Genomic DNA, 14,725 nt, shown 5'->3' on the forward strand with positions numbered 1-14,725 from the left:
GGTCACAGATGCGCCAGCAAGACGTGCACCAACAATTTGTCCTCTTTTGAACTCTGGTATGTCACCCATAATGTTGTGTGCATTGCAATATTTTGAGCAAAACTGTGCTCTTACCCTGCTAATTGAACCTTCACACTCTGCTCTTACTGGTGCAATGTGCAATTAATGAAGATTGGCCACCAGACTGGTCCAATTTAGCCATGAAACCTACCACACTAAAATGACAGGTGTTTCAGTTATTTTGTCCAACCCCTGTAGATCATTAGGCTGGAAGAAACAGAGCATTTGTATGGCTGGGCACTGATGTTGGTCAAGAAAGCCTAAATTGATGTTCTAGTTCATGAGCTGTTCAGTGGGGCTGAGGTAAGGGCTCTGTGCAGGACACTGTACAGTAGTTTCTGTAAACCAAGTTTTTCTTCATGCCTTTATAGACCTTGCTTTGTGGATTGGGGCACAGTCCTAAGCCTCCACTATACTCTTGCTAAAAAGTTAGAAAATATAAATTGCTTTATAAAATTGACTCATTAACCCTGTTAGCTATTGGTGCGACTGACACTCATTAATTTAACATGTTGTATACTTTGTAGCCATTAAAATTGTAGTCTGGCTTGTACAATTAAAACAAACTCAGTTCAAATTGTACACGCCAATCTATGATTCATGAAGGTGAAGCTCAAAGTTCAGGCAGCAATTAAAACAACTAAATTACACACATTACTGTAATTAGTACACTTCTAATATTTAGGACATAATTCCTATATATACAATGTCTGGATGGAAAAAACTAAACAAAAAACAGATAACTTCAGTTAAATGTGAAGTTGTGTCCGGCAAGCAAGAAGAACAATGAATTATAAATAAATATTTTTTAGGGTCATAGTGTGTCCAGCTTCCTCTGGAATCACTTTTTTCAATGCATTGCTGGGCTTTGGCTGTGTTTGTCAAAACGCCTTCAGGGGAACTGAATCAAATGGTAAGTCTATTTTATTAACATTCACTTTCAATAACAGAATTGCTCACTTTTAGTATTCGCCATGTGTTGGCCATGATTGATTGAATATAAACTGGCCTTGTGAAAGTCAATGTGTCGCAAATCACATACTGCCATAATGAACAATGTGCGTAGTACACCACTAACATGTCATTACTATGCTATGCAGTATGAGTTAGCAGGTAAGGCTAAAAATAAACAGCTCTTACTTAAACTAATCTACTATGTATTAGTGGACTCAGTAATTTGAGTAGAGGGTCAGTCAGTGAACACCGGTACAGTAATCCAAATCACATGCTCTCCAGCCGATAAGCAGGATCAGCTTTCTGTAATCTGCTACGGTTATGTTCCTTTAAAAAAAATCACTCGCAAACATGGTGTGAGAAGGATGCTGTTTTAAAAAAATCAAAAGAAATAAAAACATCAATAAATATCAATTAAAACCAATAAAAAGTTAAACCTCTGATGTCATAATTTTGCTGGGCTTACACTGTGCAGTGGTCATTAATCGAAAATATCTCGTCCAGAGGCAGATCCAAGTACAAGGCCTATTGAGCATTTTCCCAGTTGAAATGTGAGTGTCCCCTGAACCTGACCACTTCAGCCTGCACATATTCTATACTCCTACTCTTTATGAGTCCTAAGTCAAACGTTCACATGCATATGTTACATGAGATCTAAGAGCACCCACAAAGTACAACAAATAACCCCTTTTCCAAACTAATCTAGCCACATCCAGTGGTAATCTTATACTCCCATTGCATTCCAATTCAGTTGTGGGCAATTTGGAATTTATCCCTTTCTCTCATAGCTGCTGCCACCCCCACACCCCAGACTAAGGAAAGCTGAGACTGTCAGGTGCCTCGCTGATGCCCTTTACACCTGCCAAGGGTGGTGTCTCACAGGCACGCCTATTGCTCAGCAGAGGCTGCACTTAAAACCGCAACGAGGATTTCTGTTTTAGCCATTGCCCCACCCCTACAGATGCAGGGGGAAATCCAATCATTTATTTTATTCACCTGTTCACAAAGTGTGCGGCTGAAACACTTGGACCCAATAAAGAGTGGTGTCTACATAATTTTGGTAATATAGTTTACAAGTCCCTTAAAGGTGTGCAAAAAAGCCCAGTTTCATTTACACCGATCAAGCATAACATTATGACCACCTTCCTAATATTGTGTTGGTCCCCCTGCTGCTGCCCCATACGCAACAAACTGTGATGCACTGTGTATTCTGACACCTTTCTATCAGAACCAGCATTAACTTCTTCAGCAATCTGAGCTACAGTAGCTCGTCTGTTGGATCGGACCACACGGGGCAGCCTTCGCCCCCAACGTGCATCAGTGAGCCTGTTGCCGGTTTACCACTGTTCCTTCCTTGGACCACTTTTGATAGATACTGAGCACTGCAGACTGGGAACACCCCACAAGAGCAGCAGTTTTGGAGATCATCTAGCCATCACAACTTGTCAAACTTGCTCAAATCCTTACGCTTGTCCATTTTTCCTGCTTCTAACACATCAACTTTGAGGATAAAATGTTCACTTGCTGCCTAAAATATCCCACCTACTAACAGGTGCCGTGATGAAGAGATAATCAGTGTTATTCACTTCACCTTTCAGTGGTCACAATGTTATGCCTCGTCGGTGTATATATTTATTAGGATTTTAACGTCATGTTTTACACTGTTTGGTAACATTCATTACAGGACAGATTCATTAGTTCAAGTGTTTAATGTCAAACAGTCACAGACAATTTTGCCTCCGATTCACCTCACTTGCATGCCTTTGGACTGTGGGAACCAGCACCTGGTGGAAACCCATGCAGATATTGGGAGAACATGCAAACTCCACACAGAAAGGACCTGGACCGCTCCACCTGGGAATCAAACCCAGGACTTTCTTGCTGTGAGGCGACAGTGCTACCCACCGAGCCACCGTGCCGCCTCAAGCCCCATCTAACAATCTTAAATAGAAATTGTGGCTGGTGATGGGATACTATTGGACACATAATTAGTCAGACCAGATTTGTCCAGATGTGGTCTCTTAGAGCTAATAATAGCTATTGTAACCATTCAAAATGCTCATATTGGTCAGTCCCTACTCTGTACAGGACCAGAAAAATTAAATAATTAAATAAATTCCTTGTCCTACTCACACGTGTATCGACTGAAGACCAGTTGTTGGTTGAAGCAGAAGAGGACTTCGATGAAACGGTGGTCATGGTTACAGAGGTCCGACCCGAGCTACTGTAAGTCGAAGCAGTTATTGATGATTGAGGGGAGGTGTACGCATTCGGAGCAAACTGAGCAGAAGAAAGAACAGACGTTGCAGAATTAGGTTTGTTTCCTGCATCAAGACCGGGAGCACGTCCCCTGTAGGAGCTCCCGACACCCCCATCCTGTCCAGCTGAAGAGCCGCCTGCAATCTTGGCCCGTCTGTCATTAGGAGATAAACGAGCATCTGAAGAGGGTTCGGACGGGGCGTAGTAGCTGTTTGCTGTGTTCAGAGTTTCTCTCTGCGGAGCCCCGTTCAGTCCTGCCTGGTATGAGCCACCCCAACTGTTCCTCTCCATCCCCACACCAATTCCGTCCAGGTTTCCGTAGCTCCCGGATCGGCCATCTCCGTTGGGGCGTCTGAAGTCAGTGCCAGCGCCGCTGTCTCTGTCCAGAAGAGAGCCGTGAGACTGAGCCCGTCGCAGAGCGTTGCCATCTGAGGCTGAGAGATACTGACCAGACACTGATTCGTCTTCTGTTTTTCTGAGGGTCAAACAGACAAATATAGCAGGTATTTCAACTTGAAATTAGATGTAAAATTCACTACATGGCCAAAAGTATTTAGACACCTGACCAAGACTATTGGACATCCCATTCTAAAACAATGAGCATTAACTTACAGTAAGACTGGTGGCTGGTGTATTGATTACGTTAGCACACCACCACCGGTCGGTTGCCCAGCCACTATAGGACATGTCTAAATGAAAAAAGGCTGGACGTCACTGCTAATACTCAAATCTGGTAATGGTGAGTTGGCATACTAGACTACAGTGACTCATACTGTCTGGTAGAAGCACTTAATACTTAAGGACCCCGTGTTACTCTGTGCATGTTATGAATATGTCATTGTACATTACTAACTGGTAAAAAGAAGCGGTATCGTAGGGGGCCTGTGCTATTCCACAGTACTTTTCAATCAGCATGGATTAGATGGAGATTCACAAAGTCTTAATGGTGAGGTATTCTGTATCCTGTATGAACGTGAACTTTGATACCTGTGTAAGCTGTTGTACGATGGGGTTCGAAGCTGCACTCCATACGAGTCCCCCTTCTCTCCATCTTTCAGCACTACGTATGGCTGTCCTGCGATGCCTTGCACCCTGACGGCCACGCCATACCGCGATGCAGATTTTCCCGAGCCGTCGCGACGCGCTCCGCCACCACCACCTCCTGTGTCGTGGAGGTCATTTATGAAGCGGATCTGAACCCCGTGGTCCACCGGGGTCTTCCTGCCTGAGACAGGTGCAGACATTCTGGAATAAAAAGTGGACAAAAAGAGGATGTGAGGGTAGGTTGTGTTTGAGGAGTGCTGTAACAGTAACAGTAATGCCTGGTATCTTTATGTAAATGATCAATAGGTGCAGCAAAATATGACTTTTACCTAAAGCATGGTGCTATGATGATATACTGGTATATAGAGGGTATATCGCTCACCTATCAGAAGGTGTATATGTGGCGCTCAGGTGACATGATGGTAAATTGCACTAATCCACTGCCACTGGGATCCAGGGTTTAAATACCCAATGGTGCTATTGGCCGGTCCAGCATCTACATACAGACTTAACTGAACCGGATATGTCAGGGAAGGGGGGCAAACAGGACCCCACATGAAGATAAATAAATGAATACAAGTATGTGTCATTAGTACATGTTATTTTATTTTACTGTTTTACACACTACTTGGCCAAAAGTGTTTAGACACCACACCTAATTATTGCATTTAGGTGATTTAGCCAGACGTATTGTCAACAGGTGTAGAAAATATGGAAACAGTTTGGGGAAGGCTTCTTTCCTTTCCTTTCCAATCATGGTTGTGGTCCGACGCTGTGTGATACCGTCTGGCCCATAGTACCTGTGTTGTATCAGTACTAGGTGATGCTGTGTGTTCCACCCTGGTGGGAATCAGACGACGCTGTGCGATACCGTCTGGCCCATAGTACCTGTGTTGTATCAGTACTAGGTGATGCTGTGTGTTCCACCCCGGTGGGAATCAGACGACGCTGTGTGATACCGTCTGGCCCATAGTACTAGAAAAGGTGACGTTGTGTGTTCCACCTGACCCGTAGTTTAAGGATAAACAGTAAAGACGTCTGGGACGACTGTCTATGTAAGACGGAGATATCAACATGGACAAAATCGTTATATGAGCGTCATTGTGTGGCAGTAGAACTGGAACACTGTACTATTGGTGATGACCGGTAGTGTAAGTTACTTTGTCTGCTGTCAGTCTGTGGGATAGTGTTAGTATTTAGTACTGTAATTTCCCTGTTAATAAGTACAATTAATCCCTCATAATAATGTGTATCTCTCTTGTTTTCATTTCAGATTCTCTAAATTGTAGTGTATATTTTACTATATTTTCTTTTAGTTTTCATGTTCTTAATTTTTTATCTCTCTTGTTTTAATTTCATATTCCCTAAATTGTAGGGTATATTTTACAATATTTTCTTTTAATTCTTAATTTTCTTAATTTTTTATCTCTCGTTTGAATTTCATGTTGTCTTAATTGTAACTAAATGTTTGCAAGAAGTCTTTCTGAGGTTCTAGATCTCAGGAATGTTTTAATGCTTTTAATTAATTTTTTCCCTTATGTAAAGCACTTTGAATTGCCACTGTGTATGAAAGATGCTATACAAATAAACTTGCCTTGCCTTGCCTTGCCTATGGACAAAGCAGGGTTTAGAAATATGCACTTTTAATGCACCCCCCCCTCCCCTTTATATATTTTTTTGGCTCATTCTGGTCCGCATATCTGATTTTATGCCAAATGCCGGTCCTGATGCAACCATCCTTGTTTAATCCAGGCTTGGAGCCAGCACTGAGAACGCACTGTCAAGAAGTGCACCTCCCAATGGCTAGGCAGTTCGGCCACTCCCTTCCTCCCACTAACACATAGCCAGTCATGTCTACATGCGCCCAACAAGTCAGTGGCACTCCTGAGATCCAAACTCTCATTTACCCTTGCTAATTTCTTCCATGTTTTCATATAAATCCTAATTAATTGTTTGTGCTGTTTTGAATTTGAGTTCCCTTTACAAAACAGCTTCCTCCCTTACTAACATGCTTCTCTCTGGCTGCTCTGTACTGAAACATTTTGTTTGGGTCAAGGTGAGGGTCGGAATATTGATCGTCCTCTGTGCAGCTGCTGCTGTGTTTCCTTCTAATCTTTTCCTTATCTTTTGCTGATATGAGCTGTTGCTCATCGAGTGCAGCAATGAAGCCGAACTGAGGTAATGTTGTTAATGTTGTTAATAACAAACTTGTGCTGGCAATTTCTTTGGTGCCTTTCTGCCACCCTTACCACTCACATGTTTATAAATATAAGTAATCCAGTGTGCTGTAAGGGTTTGTTGGTAAAAACTTTTTAAATCTATTTCAGATTATGATCAATATAAAAAAGAAATAAACAATATACATACATAGCTATAGAAAGATCAGACAAATAATTAGGACCAGCTCCAAAATCCATGTGCATGTGATGATCAGGGATATATGGAATTTAAGGCTGATAATATTTACTCATAGTTCACATGTTGAATGCAGCGGATATGATCAGCCATAAAAACCTGAGTGTCCTTGATAAGGACTAAACTGTTATGACCAGTCAACTAGGTTAAAGTATCTCAGAAACAGCATTGTACAGTTCTTCTATTTTAAATCCTCCCGCCCCTGCCGGTCCGTGAAATTATATCTTATATATGAAACCGCTCTGTGGTGCAAAAAAGGTTGGGGACCGCTGTTTTATATAATTGATTGTGTATACGGTTAGTAATAATTGTGGCTGAAACACCTGAACTCAATAATTAGGAGGGATGAGAAAAAGATGAAACAGCTCTATTAAAAATCATTTTAATCGTTTCATGGATTTTGATAAGTCTACACATTCTCTATAGGAAACTAAATAAACTATGATAATTTTAGTGCACTATTTAATTTCAAAATGATTTCATCTGAACTTTTTGGCATTAGCTGCTGAATATATATATATATATATATATATATATTTATATGCATTTGCATCTTTGAGTATTTGTCTCCCCCATTCCACCTTAAAAGCACTCACAAAATAGGTTATTAAGGAACTTCAAGCAATGTAGCTTTAATTGTTTGGTTAGTACAAAACACACACACACACACACACACACACACACAATGTCATGTTGTTCTGAGTTATTTAAAAGCCACTGTGTTAATTAAATCCTACAGAAAAGCATACGCCTCAAAGCTAATAGATTAAACTACATTTCATCCCCCCCCCCCTTTTCTCCCACTTTAGCGCATCCAATTGTTCAATTTGCATCGTGCTTCCTCTGTCTATGCCGAACCCTGCCCTGACCGAGGAGATCGAAGCTAACCCATATCCTCTCCGAAACATGGGCAGCAGCCAGATGCATTTTGATGAGTTTGGCGCCACCTAGCGTTGCATGCGAAGAGACACACCCTAAGGGCACTCTTCCTCATCTCTGTGCAGGCGCCTCTAATCAGCCGACAGAGGTCGTAATCGCATTCTGACAGAAAGAGACCCACATCCGGTTCTTTGTCCCGCCCCCCCAACTGAGCAACCGGCCAATCGTTGCTCATACAGCCACTCAGCCTTGAACCGGTGAGGCAGAGCTGGATTCGATACGATGTACTCAGAATCCAGCTCTGGTTGCAGCATGAACAGTGAGTGTAAAAACAAGGAGGTGGTTTTAATGTTATGGCTGATCAGTGTATGTACACATAACAAGCACTATATAAAACTGATATTCTCACGGGTGATGATTTATCGAAGGTACTCCTACCACACACAGGTTCAATAAATAACATAAAGCCTTTACCTCTTATCCTCTCAAGCGAAACCAATACAATCCATAAAGATAAAAGGACAAGTATATTATTTCAACCACATGTAACTCTTTTTTCTGAACCTTAGGGTGAATTTATTTCTTTTGAACCCAAACCCAAAGAAATAAATGGTACAAAGACCAACGTGGAACCTGTAAACTGTCTTTCACTATTCATTAACCAAAAAGTACACATACATCAAACCACACTAGCCTCAAACCATACTAGCCGACATGCCGCTCACTGTACAGGTCTAAACATGTGCAAAGACTCTTACATCTTACTTTTATCTTCTAATTGTTACCAAAGCAATTTGGATCACATGCTGAAGTTCCCTTAGTGGCAACCTAGCAGTGGTGGGGCTAGAACCGTCAACCTTGCGATTTCTAGTCCAGTACATTAGGCTAAGTTACCATGGTGGCACTAATGCTGTACGTAAGCAATAACTTCAAAAACTAAAGCCTTTATTTCAATGTCAAAGCAAAACGGGTGGCCTTGGTCAGGGTTGGAGCACTCTAATGCACAAGAATACTCAGAGGGGACTAGGAGACCTATAGTGAGGGATCCACAAAGATTAAGCTACAAGTTATACTCGATACTGGCCTAAATTTAGGAGTGGCTCAGGAGCCAGGTACTCCTTCTGACAGTGACTAAAGGAAACCACGCTACGTCAGAAGGTGGTTAGAGTACAGAGGGTGTGTCTATGGCTGAGATTATATTCTATCAGCACTTTGACTTTGTCGGGGCAGCAGGGCGGGTTTGCATTCCTCTCTTCACCTATGGTTTAGACATGCTAAAACATCAGAAAGTTAGAGATCATGCTTTAAGTATGCAACTTGTCAGACCTGATGAGAGCACAAGTTACTATCTAGATGGGAAAATATCAAACTTTATTGTCCGTCTACACGAGTTTCTGTTGCAGCAAAAACGATAGATAAATCAAGTGGTGGTTTCACTTTTGTGCGTCAACCATTGAGACTCAAATTCTAGCGCCAAGAATCTTAATCATGTTTAATTCTCCCCTTTTTTATCTATAGGATACCAAACAAGGCCAATGAGACCATTAGGACTCAAACTAACTCAGACTATCAGCTGTGTTTAATTTTCACCCTGATTTTTTCCATTTGTAAAGCACCCAACCAGATAGTGGTAACACTTAGACCTCTTCGTATTGTTAAATAGAAATATGTATGAGCCTGAAAAAGCCAAACGATAAAACTGAGCTAGCTCTAGGGTTGGGCGGTATGACGGTATTACGGTGTACCGCGGTATTTAAAAATGATGACGGTATTTTAAAAAAATGTGAAGCGCCAAATTTCTGCTTCGGGTTTACCTTAAAGACGGAGACTTTAGGACATTCGCGCATCCACAGTAAGGGAGGGGTGGGAGGGGTAGGCGGTTGGAGCTCACTGATTGGTTGTGGAGGTGCTCACTGAGGTGATAACACAAAAACTAGTGCGCGCTCTACATAGACGCGTTTTACGTCATCCTATGCGCGCTCCCGAGAAGGAGGCTGTTTGAAACCTTAGATGCCTTAATAAGCTGTAGTTCGGTATCTTAACATTTCAAGAACGAGTGAGCATCGGAAGTGTCCTTGGCTTAAAACATGGCTGACGGTGCGGAGGAACGGAATTATTTTCAAACGTAAATAAATGATTATTGATGATTATTGAACTTGTATAAACTTGCACGTGTTTTTATTTGCAAAATCGAGCTTGTGAGTTGACATGCTTGCGCACTGTGCTATCCCATCCCAATGGTTTGAATGGCAAAATGCTAACTGTTAGCTTAGTATAAGACAGCCCCGATATTAATATCAATGATGAACGATCATGAACATTTTGCTACCTTGCCTTAAATGTAGGCATAATTCAAACAACTTCAATGAGAAAAAAGATTTATTTTAAAAGGAAACTACAGGAAAGAGACAGACTGGTTGCATTGCATTAAGTTTCATAAACTACTACTACTAGCGCTCTCTTTATCTCTCTCTCTCTCTGTGTGTGTGTGTGTGTGTGTGAGAGTGTCGCTCGCTCCCCGTGATAACTGCGCAGTTCTAATCGGCTGTATTTCACCCACTCCGCTTCGCATCAGTAGACGGAATTAATCAGTCATTATAAAATAAAAATGTATGTAGAGAGCTCCCTAGCTTTTCGAACACACCCTATATAACAGCTCCCAGAGGTGCGACTCGGGTTCCGTGAACAACCCATCACTAACAGACAGACACGCCCCCTCCCCCTACGCGGTAATACCGTATACCACGGTTTTTTTTTTTTTTTGAAGATGGTATGACGGTATGAAAATCGGCAATATCGCCCAACCCTAGCTAGATCACTGGCCTTATCAAAGTTCAGGATAGTAAAAAAAAAAAAAAAAAAAAAAAAAAAAAAAAAAAAAAAAAAAAAAAGAGCAGCAGACTGCCCCTCGCTTTCACACGCTCACAACTGGTATCACTTCCTCTTTATCTTCTAAACACATAGTAAAGTCACTTATAGAGTCAGCTCAAGTGTTTCCACATGGAGTCCTAATCGCAAATCCTACAACTTTAATTAATTGTCAGGCTAATTATTTTCATGTTTGGTCATTAGAAATGACTTATTTTGATCAAATATCTGTGCTCTAACAGCCTTCAGACTTCCAGTAAGGCTTTTTACAAGATTCTGGTGTGGGTTAGAATTGGCAGGCACTTTGGTGAATAAGAAGGCCTGGCCCGCAATTATATAATTATAATTAGGGATGCATCAATACCATTTTTTCCCAACCGAGTACAAGTACATGCATTTTTGTACTTGCCGATACCGAAACCAATACCTATTTAGAATACCGTTTTTTTTTTTTTTTTTACAAAAACAAACGTGAGAAGTGACGAGAAGTTTAATGATACCACGTCCAAAAATGCACGTCAACAAGTAGCGAGTGATCAAAGTGTTTGTGCGCTGATGTGATGAAATCAAGGAGGAAAAATAAATGAATCTGAGTGGATTTGGCAACACGAATAGCATGGATTGTTCTATAGTGAGTTGGAGGTTAATAAATATTTTTGCAATGTTGGTGTTTTGTTGTTATGTTTTGTAGAGAACGATCAGGTCAGAAATACTGTAAAACGTGTTTGTGTGTGCTGGTGTATTCTGATATAAACTATATTATTCCCCTGTCCCACCTGTTTACACTCCTCTCCTGTGTTTCCCCTCACACCGTATCCTGCCTTCTCATTGGCTGTTCGACATGTCACTCATTCCCAGTCGCACATCTCAGATCAGATATCTGACGTGCTAGAAAACTGGATCAAAAATCAGGGCAAAAATCGTGTAGTGTGGACTAGGCATAACGCAGCAACGTGCACTAGGCACACGGTATCGGATGTTTAGTATCGGAGCCTCGTTTGCGAGTACGATACCAGATACCAGTATCGGTACTCATGCATCTCTAATTATAATACATATATATAATATTACAATATACAGTATATATTAGGGATGTCCCGATCCGGTCTCAAAGATCGGAATCGGGGCCGATCAAGGCATTTTTTAACTGATCGGTATCGGCTTTACTAAACCCAATCCTAATCCCGATCCTTTGTTTTCTGTCAGCATGTCCGCTGTGTGGAAATACTTTAAATTGGAAAGTGAAACAAGTCCAACAGTGAAGTGTAATGTCTGCAATGCGAGCGTTTCACGAGGCGGTAGGAGCAGAGCTGCGTTCATTACTGTAGAATTTTACTATTTATATGGTGTGTGAGTCGAGGATCACTCCGGTTTACAAAACAATAACTTTTAATCCGAGTAAAACTTCAGGACCATAACATACAGCTTTTACGAATTTACGTGTTACAAGACTGAACGACATCTCAGTATCAAGCTCTCTGATTGGCTTAGTTATGTAACCGAGCGTGGTAGTGATGCACTTGCTTAATAAAGAAATAAATACACGGTATATTCACAAATTGTCGGGAGCAAAACACTTTATTAACTTCTTCTGTTACGGTACCGAATAGCGGACAGCTAGTCATCGCGTTAGCCAAGCACGCTATTCCATGCACTATGGAAGCCCCAAAGGGTCAAAACACACTCACTTCGCGTAGAAACGTCCATCAAACCATTGTCACAATACAACCACAGAAAAGTTTGTTACAGTTACAACACGGCAGGCAATTTTTTTCCTACAGCACTGCAGAGCTATTCAGTTGTACTGAGCTATTGTTCATGTCAACATATACATTGGATTAATTTGAATAACTGTAATGTACTTGAAGTGTGCACTGTGTGAACAGTATTAACTAGTTCTTATCTAGACAATATCTAGAAAATACAAGTATCGGTTTGAGACTCTGTATCGGGATCAAAATTAAAGATCGGGAACAAAAAAACGTGATCGGGACATTCATAATATATATATATATATATATATATATATATACAGGGGTTGGACAATGAAACTGAAACACCTGGTTTTAGACCACAATAATTTATTAGTATGGTGTAGGGCCTCCTTTTGCGGCCAATACAGCGTCAATTCGTCTTGGAAATGACATATACAAGTCCTGCACAGTGGTCAGAGGGATTTTAAGCCATTCTTCTTGCAGGATAGTGGCCAGGTCACTACGTGATGCTGGTGGAGGAAAACGTTTCCTGACTCGCTTCTCCAAAACACCCCAGTGGCTCAATAATATTTAGATCTGGTGACTGTGCAGGCCATGGGAGATGTTCAACTTCACTTTCATGTTCATCAAACCAATCTTTCACCAGTCTTGCTGTGTGTATTGGTGCATTGTCATCCTGATACACGGCACCGCCTTCAGGATACAATGTTTGAACCATTGGATGCACATGGTCCTCCAGAATGGTTCGGTAGTCCTTGGCAGTGACGCGCCCATCTAGCACAAGTATTGGGCCAAGGGAATGCCATGATATGGCAGCCCAAACCATCACTGATCCACCCTCATGCTTCACTCTGTGCATGCAACAGTCTGGGTGGTACGCTTCTTTGGGGCTTCTCCACACCGTAACTCTCCCGGATGTGGGGAAAACAGTAAAGGTGGACTCATCAGAGAACAATACATGTTTCACATTGTCCACAGCCCAAGATTTGCGCTATAGCAGCCCGGCCGTGTATATTGACCCTGTGGAGCTCCCGACGGACAGTTCTGGTGGAAACAGGAGAGTTGAGGTGCACATTTAATTCTGCCGTGATTTGGGCAGCCGTGGTTTTATGTTTTTTGGATACAATCCGGGTTAGCACCCGAACATCCCTTTCAGACAGCTTCCTCTTGCGTCCACAGTTAATCCTGTTGGATGTGGTTTGTCCTTCTTGGTGGTATGCTGACATTACCCTGGATACCGTGGCTCTTGATACATCACAAAGACTTGCTGTCTTGGTCACAGATGCGCCAGCAAGACGTGCACCAACAATTTGTCCTCTTTTGAACTCTGGTATGTCACCCATAATGTTGTGTGCATTGCAATATTTTGAGCAAAACTGTGCTCTTACCCTGCTAATTGAACCTTCACACTCTGCTCTTACTGGTGCAATGTGCAATTAATGAAGATTGGCCACCAGACTGGTCCAATTTAGCCATGAAACCTCCCACACTAAAATGACAGGTGTTTCAGTTTCATTGTCCAACCCCTGTGTATATATATACAGTGTATCACAAAAGTGAGTACACCCCTCACATTTCTGCAGATATTTAAGTATATCTTTTCATGGGACAACACTGACAAAATGACACTTTGACACAATGAAAAGTAGTCTGTGTGCAGCTTATATAACAGTGTAAATTTATTCTTCCCTCAAAATAACTCAATATACAGCCATTAATGTCTAAACCACCGGCAACAAAAGTGAGTACACCCCTAAGAGACTACACCCCTAAATGTCCAAATTGAGCACTGCTTGTCATTTTCCCTCCAAAATGTCATGTGATTTGTTAGTGTTACTAGGTCTCAGGTGTGCATAGGGAGCAGGTGTGTTCAATTTAGTAGTACAGCTCTCACACTCTCTCATACTGGTCATGAAAGTTCCAACATGGCACCTCATGGCAAAGAACTCTCTGAGGATCCTAAAAGACGAATTGTTGCGCTACATGAAGATGGCCAAGGCTACAAGAAGATTGCCAACACCCTGAAACTGGGCTGCAGCACAGTGGCCAAGATTATCCAGCGTTTTAAAAGAGCAGGGTCCACTCAGAACAGACCTCGAGTTGGTCGTCCAAAGAAGCTGAGTGCACGTGCTCAGCGTCACATCCAACTGCTGTCTTTGAAAGATAGGCGCAGGAGTGCTGTCAGCATTGCTGCAGAGATTGAAAAGGTGGGGGGTCAGCCTGTCAGTGCTCAGACCATACGCCGCACACTACATCAAATTGGTCTGCATGGCTGTCACCCCAGAAGGAAGCCTCTTCTGAAGTCTCTACACAAGAAAGCCCGCAAACAGTTTGCTGAAGACATGTCAACAAAGGACATGGATTACTGGAACCATGTCCTATGGTCTGATGAGACCAAGATTAATTTGTTTGGTTCAGATGGTCTCAAGCATGTGTGGCGGCAATCAGGTGAGGAGTACAAAGATAAGTGTGTCATGCCTACAGTCAAGCATGGTGGTGGGAATGCCATGGTCTGGGGCTGCATGAGTGCA

The 14,725-nt window shown here is 42.0% G+C and overlaps 1 protein-coding gene across 1 annotated transcript in view; it reads right to left on the minus strand.

Moving 5' to 3' along the window:
* The window catches only part of LOC134310981 (cingulin), a 63,696-nt gene that overhangs the window by 30,449 nt on the left and 18,522 nt on the right, over nt 1–14,725 (minus strand). The window contains exons 2-3 of the mRNA XM_062992781.1: nt 4,261–4,518; nt 3,148–3,748 (exon numbers count right to left, since the gene is read on the minus strand). Of these exons, the coding sequence (XP_062848851.1) occupies nt 3,148–3,748; nt 4,261–4,517 (858 nt within the window). The 5' untranslated portion in view covers nt 4,518. The remainder of the gene's footprint in view (nt 1–3,147; nt 3,749–4,260; nt 4,519–14,725) is intronic.

Source organism: Trichomycterus rosablanca, chromosome 3, assembly GCF_030014385.1.
Source record: "Trichomycterus rosablanca isolate fTriRos1 chromosome 3, fTriRos1.hap1, whole genome shotgun sequence".
Taxonomy (NCBI): Eukaryota; Metazoa; Chordata; class Actinopteri; order Siluriformes; family Trichomycteridae; genus Trichomycterus; species Trichomycterus rosablanca.